This window comes from Arachis stenosperma, chromosome 1, assembly GCF_014773155.1.
Source record: "Arachis stenosperma cultivar V10309 chromosome 1, arast.V10309.gnm1.PFL2, whole genome shotgun sequence".
In the NCBI taxonomy this organism is placed as follows: domain Eukaryota; kingdom Viridiplantae; phylum Streptophyta; class Magnoliopsida; order Fabales; family Fabaceae; genus Arachis; species Arachis stenosperma.
The window spans coordinates 13,396,560-13,411,099 of NC_080377.1; the positions used below are offsets into that span (position 1 = coordinate 13,396,560).

The window sequence follows — 14,540 nt, forward strand, 5'->3', positions numbered from 1 at the left end:
TGGTGTTCTTGGACAAGAGAAGTTGTGAGATATTCCAAATTTCTCACAAAAGGATTCAAACAAATTATTTTCAAATTCAGTTCCATGATCACTTCTTATAGAAGAGATTTTCAAATCCTTTTCATTTTGAATTTTCTTGCAAAAAGGTTCAAAGGCCGAAAACGCTTCATTTTTGTGTGCAAGAAATAAAACCCAACCAAACCTAGTATAGTCATCCACAATTACTAAACCATAATGTTTACCACCTAGGCTTTGAGTTCTTGTTGGACCAAATAAATCAATGTGTAGCAACTCAAGTGGTCTCTTAGTAGAGATGTCTTCCTTAGGTTTAAAAGAACTTTTTGTTTGTTTTCCCATTTGGCAAGCATCACAAGTGATGTCTTTGTCAAATTTTATCAAAGGAAGACCTCTCACTAATTCTTTCTTTACAAGTTTGTTTATTTGAAACATACTTGCATGGCCCAATCTCTTGTGCCATAACCACTTTTCAGAATCTTTAGAGTGGAGACAAGCTACATTTTGATCTTTTAGTTCATCAAGAGTAAGTCCATACATGTTATTGAAACGCTTGGCAACAAACATCACTTCATTTGTCTTTTCATTTACAACACAGCATTCAAGCTTTTTGAAAACAACTAAATATCCTAAATCACACAACTGACTTATGCTCAAAAGATTGTGCTTTAAACCACATACCAAAAGCACATCATCAATGAAAGTAGATTGCTCATTACCTACTTTTCCAACAGCAATGATTTTACCTTTACCATCATCTCCAAAGGTCACAAAACCTCCATCATACTTATTTAGTTTGATAAAGTAAGTTGACCTTCCAGTCATGTGCCTTGAACATCCACTATCCATGTACCACATGTCCTTTTTGTTCTTGGATGCTAGGCAAATCTGCATGAAGAGTTTCAAGTAGCTTTAGGTATCCAAACTAATTTGGATCCTTTGAAGTTAATCCATCTTGGTTGCCCAAGAGCATTGAAATCACAAACAACATTGTAAACTTTGTTTCCTATAACTCTCTTTTCAATGAAGCATTGTGCATATGAGTGACCAAATTTCTTGCAATTAACACAATGATTTTCTGATGTGTGCCGCTGAAATTGAGGTGAGTTATATTGCTTGAAATGATTAAATGATTGGAATTTTCTGGTTTTTGGAGGAGATGCATTTCTTTTGACAAACTGATTTTTGTTATAATTATTCTTCTTTGCAAAAATGTCTTCACCAGAATTTTTTTGAATATTTTTACCTTTCGAAAATGAGGTTTTGTTGTAAAATGGTGGTTTCTTGAAAGCATCCTCATTTTTCGAAATGTAACCCAAACCTGGCCGGTTTGAACTCGGTTCAGTTTTTGGTGAATGCTCAGTTTCACTTGTGTATACTTCATCAAATTTTTCTTCAAATGTTGGAGCATTTTCAACACCAACTTTGTTTGGTATAGTTTTGGTATTTGATGAAGAAGCCACAAACTTTATAGTGGAAATATTCGAAACTGCATCTTCCTTGGCTATGTAGCCTAAACCAGATTTTTCAAACAATGGTCTTTGATTTGCAAGTAATTTGTCCAAGTTACTTGAACCTTGAGCAAATTTTCCTAAGTCACCATTCAACCTTTTAATTTTATCATTTAATCTTTCATTTTCAGCAATCAACTCATGAGAAGGATCCACAATGTGCTTTCCTTTTAATTTTTCAAGTTCAGATTTTAGAAATCTGTTTTCTTCAATGATGTCCAAAGCACATTCAGTTTCCTTCACCTTTTCTTTTAAAAAATTATTTTCAGCCCTTAGCACATCTCTTTCAGATCTGCATTCATTGTATTTGTCAAGCAGTTTTGAGGTGTTTAAGGTAAGATCATCAATAATAGCATGCAAGTCCTCAATGGTCAAATCATAATAATTTACCTCATCCAGATTGTTGTTTCCAGCCATGAAGCAGTCTTTGTTATCTCCTTCTGATTCTTCTTCTTCATTTGAGTCATTCTCAAGATCCTCCCAAGCTGCCATGAGTACTCTCTTTCTTTCCTTCTTTCCTTTGTCCTCCTTTTTGAGCTTTGGACAGTTTGACTTGAAGTGTCCAGCCTCCTTGCAATGATGACACATCACCTTGCTCAAGTCTATCTTGTGCTCCTTTGAACTTGAGCCCTTGTATTTGCCTTTGCTCTTCAACATCCTTCTAAATCTCCTAGCAAAAAACAAAAGCTCGTCATCTGAAATACCATCACTTGACTCACTCTCTTTCGGTTCTATTTGTGACTTAAGGGCTATTCCCTTTTTCTTTGAGTCTGTGTTTGTGTGTGTGGCTTCATAGGCAAGGAGTTTTCCTCTCAGCTCATCATAGGTTATGGGACTTATGTTGTTACTCTCGGTTAGGACAGTGGCAGTGTTTTCCCACTCTTTTGTGAGGCTTCTAAGGAGTTTTCTCACCAATGTTTGTTCTGCATAGTTTGTACCCATAGCATCAAGGTTGTTGATTATGATTGAGAATCTCTCAAACGCTTCATCAATGCTTTCTCCATCCTTCATGCTAAACATCTCGTACTCTTTTCGCAGCATATCAATCCTCGTTTCTTTTACTTGTTTAGTGCCTTCGTGTGTAACCTGGAGTTTTTCCCAGATTTCTTTGGCTGTCTTGCATCTAGACACCTTCCGGTATTCTTCAAAGCTGATAGCACAGTGAAAAAGGTTGATTGCTTTAGCATTCAGCTCTATCTTCTTCTTATCATCTTCATTCCATTCAGCTTCTTCTTTTGGAGTCACCACTCCATCAGCACTTGTTTTTGTTGGGATCTTTGGGCCGCTCACAACGATCTTCCATAGGTTGTAGTCAATGGATTGGATGAAGATCCTTATCCTTTCTTTCCAGTAGGAATAGTTCTTCCCGTTGAAGAAAGGTGGTCGGTTGTTTGACTGACCTTCAGTGAGGGTGTAGGCAAATGTGGTTGTGCCCAAATTGTTCGCCATTGGATCTTTGCTCCAAGCGGTTAAGCTTGATTCTTGAGACCTTAGCTCCTGATACCAATTGAAGGTTGTGGTAGGCTTAGAGAAGGGGGGTTGAATCTATGCCTTCCTTTTAAGTTTCTGTTTTGACCCCTTTTAAGCAAAGTTACAAATCTGATTCTGTTTGAACTCAGCAGCGGAAATTTATGAGACAATTTATTTTTGTCTCATGAATATCAAAAAACAGAACATGACAGAGAAGAAAAAGCTAACACCAGCATATATCCTGGTTCGGTTGCTTTGTGCTATGCAACCTACATCCAGTCTCCTCCACAAATATGGAGGAATTTCACTATAGTTAACAGTATTACATACACCAATTTCACACTCAAGTTCTAACCTAACTTGACATTGGCTATGCTAACACCTAACTATTTACTCTTAGTGCTAACCCAACTAAGAAAGGGATACCAAACAGGTTCAAGATACAAGACACTTAACCAACCTAAAGAAATCTGAAAGTAACTCTAGACTTTTCTCTCAAGTGTATCTCTCAGCCTTTTTTCACTCATGGCTTTTTCTTAAGCTTTCTCACTATGCCTTTTCTCTCAAGAAATTACAGAAAGATAAGCTTAGAAAAGTACATTACAATCAGAAAACATGAAGGAGATTGACTTCATCAATAGCCTCTGTGCTATGCGAAAAACCAGATTAGCAAGCCTCTGATTTAGTTCTTCATACTGGCGGAATGCACCTTTTAATGGGTTACACTATCCAGTTAGTTGAACTTCTTCAAAGAGCTCTCTCAGAACAAAACTTTCAAACTCTGGTTTTCTCTCCTTACTTCTGAATGAACAGAAAAACTTCTTTTAACTCCTTGCATGTTGCTGGGTCCTTCTTCCAAGGTCAACATCTTGAGCCTTGAGCTTCACCAACCACAGATCCACTTTTTCTTCTTAATCCTTAGAGTAGAAACTTTCCCTCTGATTTCCTCATCTTGACCGAAAGCCACAAAGGAGTAACCGAAATTGTTTTCCAATAGTCAACCAAAATCTGAGCCGTAGAGATGCAACTTGGTCTCCAAGATTCTCTTGTGACCGTGTATTTGTAGCAGTGAGGAACAGAGATCAACTTTTTCTTTGAATGCCATTTTCGGGTAGAACAGAGAGTAGGGAAGAAAGGATGAAGATCTGATGCATGCAAGATGAGATGGATTACCTTTCTTAAGCTTGATTTGTATTAGTTTTTCTGCTTTAGCTTCTGTGCTTCAAGCTTTAGATTTTCTCTTTCTTGCTTCTTTGGTTACTGACTTATGGAGGAAGCTTTTCTTCTCTTTCTCTTTCTTACTTTACTGAAGTCTTGATGTGATTTGATAAGAGAGGAGAGGAACGTTGCTTTGGTTGGAGCAAAATGGTGGGAAATTGAAAACAATTTTAAGCTTGGATCGGGTTCTTCCCTTTTTTTGGCCCGTGGTGCCTTGCTATGCTTCTTTGTTTGATATGAGTGACTTGGGCTTTGTCTTTATTCATACTTTCCATTCAGCCCATTTGTTTTGTTTTGTAAATCATTCAACTTGGGCTGCCAAAATTGAATTATGGTCTGCAACATGAAATAAATAATTAGTAATATGCCATTAAATTTGATCAACACTAATTATTTATTTTTACCCAAAAATAATGTTTGTCATCACAAATTAATTTAGTTAATTTCTTAACTCAACATGGTGCGTCTTCAAAGGTTTATGATGCTCGTAGCGGTTATTTGTGACTCAATAAGAAGATGTTTAGTTGGGAGGATAGGGGTAATTGGCTTCGGCTTTGGCGTCAACATGTTCCGGAAAAGTACAAATTTTTGGCCTGGCTACATCTTCGAGAGGCTCTTTCTACTACTGCATTTCGTTTTAGAAGGGGCATTTCGCACACGGATAGCTGTCCACGATGTTTCTCAAGTCAGGAATCGGTTTACATTGTATTCGGGATTGTCCAAAAATCCAAGTAGTTTGGCAAGCTTAAGGGATCTCCAATTAACCAGTGGATTTGATGAGTTGGTTCTTACATAATAGCAAACAGCGTCCCTTTAGATTCTTTTCTGGTATCTGGTGGATTTGGCGTTCGAGGAATAACGAGATCTTTCATCCTCGGACCACAGACAAGGTGATTGGTATGACTTTGTCCTTGAAAAAAGAGCTCCGAAATATTTTTGAGTTGTAACGACTGTCTATCTCCTCCACCATTAGTGGTTCTTGGATTCCCCCTCAGTGGGTACCTTTAAGATTAATTGTGATGCTAGCTATCCTGGCAATGGTGCTCGAGTTAGTTTTGCTTGTGTTAGCAGAGATTGGAAGGGAAGGTGGCAACGATGCTATTTGGGAATAATTGAGAGTTGTAGCATTTTGCAAGTAGAGTTGTTTGCTATTTGGAGATGCTTTCTTTTAGCATGGGACTCGAGACAAAGAGACATTATATGTAAGACAGATTGTGTGGAGACTTTTATTATTGTCAATAATTTACATGATTGCTCTGGGTTTATTGATCCTTTGGTATTCAAAATTGAGATATTATGTCCTGGAAATGACGTGCTGATCTCCGGTTGATCTTGAGAGATGCAAATACAGTAACAGACATCATGGCAAAGACTGCAATGAGGACCCTTTCTCCCCAAGTAGAACTTCTATTACTTTGGAAGGAGTTTGAGAATAGTATTCAGTGGAACTGCCTTTCTTAAGCAGTTTCTTGTTTATTTTTCTTTCTTAATTGTTTTTTTTTTTTGCCTTTTAATCACCAAAAAATGAAGAGTGTACATTGAAAAAGAAATAGTATTTTAACATCTCACATAGAAAAGTGACATTTTCTCTTGAAATAAAATAGACCGGTCAATAATAACCAACATAAATATTTTTGCCATCATAGTTAGGGAGTCTAGAAGAGATGCATCCATAAACGTGAATATGTGTATGCTGTTGTGCTTCAATTCTGCAAATCAAATGCTGAATAGTGTAATTTACATATAAAGTAAACATTCTTTTTTTCTCTTTCTTAGGTGAAAGTAAACATTTATTATCATGAATCATCCCCACTTCATAGTCAATTACTCGTATCTTCATGTGTACCAATCTCTTGCAAGTAATGCTCTGCATCCAGTGCTGCCATACACCCTGCACCAACAATATTTCCATTAGCATCTGGGAAAAAAAGCTTTGCATATAGATCTGATTCTAATTGATTATGATTTATTGTTGATACATCTGATAATGATAGACAATAAAGATCACATTGGGTTTGGCAAGATTTCTAACATAGAAAGTTAATTGCAAAACAGAACAGTTTTAAGTTTTCAATTTATTTATTTCTTAAAAACTTCTATCATGAGTGACCCTAACAAGTTTCCAGGTACTTGTTAGCGAAACACATTCATTTTGAATTACTTTAAGCTCCTAAAATTTGAACGCAAATATAAAAACAATGGTGATTCCAAAATCTTATAGTGCATCCCCTGCAAATGTGTGTATATATGCACATCAATATGCACTCAAGGGTTTACTAGTTTTATCATAACCAAAGACCATTGGCAGGTCATCATTGACAATTTTGTTTTGGTACAAAAAGGTTAGATCAAAAGTCAAAACTCCCATAACCTAAAATGGTACGGAGTAATATGGTCCATTCTTAAGAGAGCTTCTTAGATTTCAACTTTCAGACCCAAAATCTGGGGTGGTAAAATTGAGTATCATTGATGAATTTTAACGGGTCATAATACTACAGCCAAACCAACTCTAATTAAATTCATTCTATACCAAATCATAACAGCAACAGAATAAATCAGAGTAATATAAGCAAAGACAGCCAACATTAAAATAAATTAAAAAAAAATAAACATATGAACAGACATACATGAATGATCGAAAAAGGGCAGCCCAATGCACAGGCATCTCGCATTAACGCAGGGTCTGGGGAAGGGCTGCACCCAAAGGGTATAATATCCGCAGCCTAATCTGATGAGCATTAAATCTACATACCAGCATATGGGCTTGGAGAAATTGAAAAGTAACCTATATCTACTAGTAAATGGTATAAGAGTAAGAATGAAGGAAGAAGAAAATGCAGGCATACAGCCCTAGTCAGAGATTTATGGTATTATAATTGTCTAACATGTCAGAACGGGGAACAAACATGTACTAGTAAATAGGAAACTGCCTGCCCCAAGAGCAGTCCTTGAAGGACAGAAGACAGATACCAAAACATCCAGGGCAGCACAGGTTCATGGATCATTTCCTTGTATTTTCATCTCTTGTATGAACATCTATTATTAAAAAAAGAGGTCAGAGCCAAGCATCCGAATCATTATCCATTTTGAGCTTCAATTGTTAGAAACATTTTCCTTTATATGGATAGGAATCGGATTCAGCCTCTAAATCAAGGTATGACTTGCAAATAGACATAACTTTGAAAACACTAGAACTTCCTTTTCCATGATTTTTAAGTTCTGAGAGAACTCTATTTTATCTTAAGAAAGTTGATGACTCTATCTCTTACAATTACAGCTAAAATGGCAGCAGTAAAGGATGATCAAAATTGTTCAAAACAAAGTATATGAATGGATACCCTAAAAAAATGAGGAAACTTCGCTTCAAAACCTTACCTATTAAATCAATTTATCACATGAATTTATAATGATCATAAAACACCTTGCATAGCTCAGAATCTAAAATCACTGTGAAACCTGTTTAGTAAAATCCAATCCATTTCAACATGGCTTTCAAAACACTAAATTTCAAAACCAGGGCATTATTCACGTGAAGCTACAATAATCACAAAACCTGGTCAAAACAATCAAATCCAGTTAGTTCCATTTCAAAGAACATAACCAGAAAAACAAGGAATTACCGGTTCCAGCGGCTGTAACGGCTTGCCTATACTTCTTGTCCTGGACATCGCCGGCCGCAAACACACCCTTAACACTGGTCATTGTAGTCCCTGGCTTGGTCACAATGTAACCATCAGGATCCAGCTCAAGCTGGCCATTCAAGAACTTTGTTGCAGGCTCATGCCCAATTGCAAAGAACAACCCATTCACCTTCAAATCAAACACATCATCGTTCACTACATTCTTCACCTTGATTCCGCCAAGAACCCTGCCACCACTTTTTTCATCACCATAGGCACCAACCACCTCTGAATTCCACAAAACCTCAATTTTAGGGTTTTTCAAAACCCTACCCTGCATGATCTTAGAAGCTCTAAAATTGTCCCTTCTATGGATTATATACACTTTGGAACCAAATTTGGTGAGGGAATTAGCTTCCTCCATGGCTGAATCGCCGCCGCCAATAACCGCCAGCGGCCGGTTCCGGAATATTGGCGCCGCTCCATCGCAGACCGCGCACGCTGATATCCCGCGGTTCCAGAATCCGCCAGGACCATCGCCAGCGCCGTCGAAGGACAGCCGCCTCGCAACGGCGCCGGTGGCGACAATGACGGCGTCAGCTAGAACGGTTCTGGAATCGGTGAAAATCCTAAACGGACGCTTTGAGAAATCAACCTTGGAAACCGTCTCAGTGATGATCTCAGCGCCGAATCGGAGAGACTGCCGGCGGCAGCGGTCCATGAGGTCAGAGCCGGAGACACCATCCGGAAATCCGGGAAAGTTCTCGACGTCGGTAGTTGTTGTGAGCTGGCCGCCGGGAGCGACGCCATTGGCCATCCATCCTTCGAAGAGAACAGGCCGGAGCTCAGCTCGCGCGGCGTAGATTGCGGCGGTGTGCGCCGCCGGGCCACTTCCGATGATGCAGAGCTTCCTTCTCTGGTCGTCGTCGGTTGAAGAGTCGACGGGGAAGGAAGAAGTGGAGGAAGGAGAATCGGAGGTGGTGGTGGTAGTGTAAGTGGAGGAAGTGTTGGCGGAGGAGGAGGCTCCGGCGGCGGAAACAGCGGCGGACGAGGCGAGCCCGATACCGATGAGGTTGCGGGCTTTAGTAAAGAGCTTGTTTGGGCAGAACCTCATTTTTTGGCCCTGTTAGATTGCGGCCGTTTCTTTTTGGCGAATCGCGTTTCGTTTTGAGGTTTCTTTTCCTTTCCTTTTTTTTAGGTATTATTCTCTTATTAGTTATTAGTATTGATTTTAGGTGCTGCTTCTTCTTCAATGAAGGTTTTGAGAAGATGAAGCAGCAAAACAAGAATACGCATTGTGAAGGGAAGGAATGTGCTTAGCTTGTTCGTTCTAGTTCAGCATCATCTCATGCTTAGGGAAACAATACAAGCATCACTCGTGTTAACACACAATTCAATCTAGATGCTAATTCAAAACTTTATGCATGCATGCATGGTTGTTACTTAGAATATGGAAGAACGAAGAACATTACTTCTCTAATTTACAGTGGTTTTTTAAGAGAATAACAAGTACAATAGCAATTCAAGAATTCGCCAGAGAATTCAAAGCTCGCCACCAAAAAATATAACAAAATAAAACAAAGACACCAAGAGATTGATTATTTTTTAAGTTTAATTATTCTATTAATTTTTATAATTTCATGAAATTTTTAATTAGATCTTTATGTTTTTTTTAATTGAGTTTTTGTACTAAATTTTTTTTAATTAAATTCTTTTTAATAGTAATTGACTTAATTTTATAGGGGAATCCCTATAAAAAAAATTAGCATAAAAATCTAAATAAAAGGAAAAAAAGTATAAGAACCCAATTAAAACAAAATTTTGATGCAAAGATTCAATTAAAAAGAAAAAAATATAGAGATCTAATTAAAAATTTTGCGAAACTATAAGATCAATAGAGTAATTAAACTTATTTTTTATTTTTGCTTTGTCACAGCAGCCATGGTTGTGGCGCTACCCAATATTTATTTTATTTATTAGCTGAAGATTACAGCTAAGCATTATTAGCAGATGACTAATCAACATCAAGGGTGAATTTAATAGGGTTAATAGCTACTAGATAGGCTTCTATCATATAGTAATGATTCACTTTCATAATTATTTAATCAAATTATTATTAGGAAAATTGTCAATGTCCTTAAGAAATAAGATAGGTTAAAACATGAATACTGCACATATACATTTATATACAAATTAAAGTACTTCTACATTATCCTTGTTTATATATCAATAAAAATGAGTTGCATTATATTTCTTATGTACTAAATAAAGGTGAGATAGACAAGGATTAAAATGTTTTAAAATAAAAAATTTAATAAAATAATAAAATAAGAATGTAATCGTCCTTAAATTATAAAGGCCTGCTACACATACAAGTCTTTTTGGCTTACAAATCTTACAAGTTTAATAAAACACACGCATTACAATTAATTAACGCATTACACACTTCCACATTCAAGAGTAAATAAAACGCACGTTATTCAACAACTTCCTGTTTCCAAAGCGCGCTACTCACCATGCATTATGAACGACTCTTCTTCTTCTTCCTCCATAAAAACAATTTTCTTGCCAAATTTAAAGATAATGGAACTACAGAAATATACCCCAACGATTATAGAAATACACCCAAAGAATTACAGAAATACACTCAAACGGTTACAGGAATTCACCCAAATGATTATAGAAATACACCCAAAAAATTACAGAATACACCCAAAGAATTACAAAAATACGCCCAAAAGATTTAAGAAATACACCCAAAATTCGTTGAAGTACACCTTATGCATATTTCAGAACTCTTTCTCTTTCTCCTCCTCATCTTCTGCTGCTTCTTATTCTTCAAAAACGATTTCAGAGCTTGATGTCAAAAAAAATGGAAATCGAGAATAACAAAGAAAGAAAACAGAGAGAAAAGCACGTAAATGAAGAAGAAGAACAGAAAGAGAAAGAAGAACGTGCAGCAAAAAGAAGAAGAAGGAAAAAGAGAAGGTAAGAAACAAAAGAAAAGAAGAAAAAGAGGAAGAGGAAGAAGAACGAGAAAGAGAAAACAAGAAACGAAAGAAAAGAGAAGAAGAATATGAAGAGGAAGAAGAACGTGCAGCAAGAAGAAAAAGAAGGAGAAAGAGAAGGTAAGAAATGAAAGAAAAGAAGAAAAAGAAGAAGAAGAGGAAGAGAAAGAAGAACGTAGACCTTGTATCACGTTTTTGGGATTTATTCGTTAATTAACTTGTAAAGCATACAAGCCCTAATAACTTGTATGCAGAGCTTTTCTCTAAATTATAATATTAAAGCTTACATGTAATAAAAATTATTAACTCAGCTGTGATTAACTTCTTATTTTATTATTTTATGATTATTATCTTTACTTTAAAAGTTTTTTTTATATGTAAAAAATATTTTGACAATCAGATTAGAGACTATACGTATATAAGCTTTATATTTCGGGAGATAAAACATAAAAGTTCATATAGTAATTTTAGAGAATAAAAACTTAATCTTAGAATAAATTATTGTATTAAACTAAATTAATTCGAATTATACCCTATACAATATATAACACATCAATCCGAATAGTAAAACTTTAATTGTTTTAAAAAAATGATAGGAAGCAAACAAAACATAAATAATAAACTGAAGGATGTATACCGACCTGGATCTTTGTTCTTGTTTATCATCAATACTATGTAGATTGTGACCCCTTTAATTTCCAATAATGTCAACAATAAATCAATAATATTTTCCTTTAGGCGGCTTAATCTAGGTAATATTATAAGATGAAATAAATAAAATCAAGTAATTTTTAAAATATAGTTGTAGATTAAGTGTCCAAAATTGACATCCTTTCTACTTAATTAGTTTAGACAAATTCAAAACTAAAAGAAAAAAAAAAAGAAAAACTAATAGTGTTGTGTTAGGTGGAAATCCAAACTCAGAAATCTTCATGACATTAATACTAAAAATCAACATGGTTTAATTTGAATAATGAATTGAAAATTTCAAAGTAGAACATAGTAATATAGTATTACAAGTTAAACCTCTTGACATTTCACATACACATGCATGTTTACACAGGATATCACTTCTAATTATGTACACAGGAACAAAATTTTCCTAAGCAAACCTAGGGGTCAAAAGATAAAAAATAATAGGACAAATCAACATATATAAATTGGCAAAAAAAAAAAAAAAAAACTAATACCTTAATGCATGTATATATATAAAATTAATTATATAATTATATCTACCAAAAATAATGAGGAATTTCATGTGTTTCTTCTATCTTGAATATGGCTAATATGACTTTGGTCCATAGATGAAGATATTGATGTTCTTTTGATGAACTCCAAGCAATCTGCAATGGCTTCTTCTACATAGATAGAATTATTGGACCTAACATAATAACATTGGAAATTGACTTGTTCCTCTCTCTTCACCAAATTGATTCTTTTGAAGCCACCATCTTGAATGCAAAACACTCTCTTCAGCAAATGAAGTGCTTCACCATAAGACAATTTCAACCTATGGAAGAGCCTAAGAATGAAGGTGAACCTCTTTCTTAGCCTTATTAGGACCAAAACCCTTCTAGGGTTTAGTAATCTAAATCCTCTACTATACCTTCTAGGGCTTATTACCCTACCACTACCAACTCTTTGGTACTTCATGTAACTCATTTGTTGGTTCTTTGTGAGATGGTGCTAATAAATTTTGTTCTTGGAAAGAACCTTATGACTTTATATATAAAGAGAAATTAAATTAGAACCAAGTGTGTGTAAACTATAAAGTTGAAGGGTGACTTTTTGGGAGGTAAGGGTAATGATGATTATGGTGTGAATTGAATAGAAGAATCAAAGGAAGGTGCATAGGAATTTGAAGTTTGGACAATTTTGGAGCTTTAAAGAGAGAGGCAATTTAGGGTGTGAATAATGGATAAACCTATATATATATATGACCCGGATTAATTAGTTAAGCTAACGAAAAATTATTATTATTTAAGTTTTTAATTAGATTTTTTCATCCGATAAATTAAATATTAATTCGTGACAGATTTGAGTTTTATTTAAAGATTAAATTAAAAAATTAAATTTAAACTCTCGAAATATTTGATTAAATATATATAAATAAATTGATTATTTAACTAACTAATTATATTAGTTATATATTAAAATTAATTATTAATATAAAATATACATTAAAATATAAATATATATTAAAAATAAATTTAACTGCATATATTTATAAATAAATAAATAATAATAAATTTAATAATTGATTTTTAGTATACCGTTTAACATTTTTTTAATCCGACCAAGTTGATTAAAAATTAGCCAATTAGATATGTTGAATCACATGAGAGGGACTTAATTAATTGAAAACATTATTAATTGCTTGGTATGGTGGTGGGGCCATATTAGGGAACAAGCAGGAAACAAAAAGGTAAAAAATGACACCAATTTCGTTTTCAAAGTAGGCGACTAAAGCGGCATAAGAATGTGATAATGGGTATCAAATTAGTGAAATTCCAAAATTTGTGCTAACTAAACCTATATTATAATGTGGTTTAATCTAATCCTTTGTTAATGCATGTAGCAAACTTTGACTTCTGAATTGGCTTTTTATGGTAGAGTAGGGATAGCTTTCTCCACTAGGGATTAGGCATTTGTTGGTTTCATATATGCTTTTCTGTGTAGCTCACGAAAATTTTAACTTGGTTATGAAAATAATGGATTGAGATTTGAGAAAGGACACACAATTGATATTAACAATATTTTTGTTATTTTATAGAGAAAAATTAATTCTACTAATTTAATATGACTATTTTTAGTACTTAGATACTATGGTTGAACTTATATAAAACAAAATCCGAAAGGATGAATATAATTAATTAATTACCCCCTAATTATTGCAGTTTTGTGACAAAATATCCGCTAATCATTCTATGGAGTAGCTGTCCCACATTCTTCATAGAAAATTGGGCACATACTTCCATACCATTACCACCTAAGCTGCAGCATTTTAAAAATAATTTATCAATTTATTGTTCTTAGTTAATATCAACTAATTTTTTAAAATAATTTTTTATTTTAAATTCTAAAATGTAAATTCTAACCTTAATTTTTAAATTCTTTAAAAATTGAGAGTTGAAATAAAAACAATTTAAAAAAATTAATTAATGTTAACTAATTAATATTTAATTTCATATACTTATTTTTTAAAGGGATGCTTATATGATTACATGCTTATGATAAAAAATAATTTTAAGGTTTTTTATGTGCGGTTGTCTTTTTTTCTGTTTCAGCCAGGGGTTAGTGAGTTATTGGTGGGTTATTCTCTTTTTGTAGCTATTAAGTCTGCATTTTCTGATCCACCAAAAAGCCTTTCATTTTTTTTGTTATGTTATGGGCCTGGATAATCCTGGGAGGTGGATTTAATCATGTGGTAATTCTATATCAAAACAAAAATTCAACATCAAAACAAAAACCCTATACCAAAATAAATTATGTGGTAATTGACCAAACAACAACAACAATAATAATAATGCGTAAACCAAGTTGGGTTGGTCTAGTGGTTAGCTCACTAGTCCGCTTAAGCAAGTGTCGGGGGTTCGAATCCCGCCTTGTGCATGCAGTAACCCATTGGCCAGCGGCAAACCCTTAAATGGAGCTCAGTACCGCGGCGGATTAGTCCTTGGCCTGCCGGGTTGGGGGAT

The 14,540-nt window shown here is 34.7% G+C and overlaps 1 protein-coding gene across 4 annotated transcripts; it reads right to left on the minus strand.

Annotated features, from left to right (window-relative positions):
- Positions 1–5,887: 5,887 nt before the first annotated feature.
- LOC130960222 (thioredoxin reductase NTRB-like) lies at positions 5,888–9,278 on the minus strand. Of its 4 annotated transcripts, none has more exons than XM_057885563.1 (3): positions 7,835–9,278; positions 6,842–6,958; positions 5,888–6,105 (listed from the first exon to the last, which is right to left on the minus strand). In XM_057885563.1, exons 1-3 carry the CDS (start codon positions 8,946–8,948, stop codon positions 6,035–6,037), a joined length of 1,302 nt encoding a protein of 433 aa, XP_057741546.1. In that variant the 5' UTR covers positions 8,949–9,278; the 3' UTR covers positions 5,888–6,034. The 4 variants fall into 4 exon arrangements, with proteins under 4 accessions (XP_057741546.1, XP_057741551.1, XP_057741561.1 ...); XM_057885568.1 differs by having other exon boundaries at positions 6,842–6,937; positions 7,835–9,277; XM_057885578.1 differs by lacking the exon at positions 6,842–6,958 and having other exon boundaries at positions 7,835–9,270.
- Positions 9,279–14,540: the final 5,262 nt, after the last annotated feature.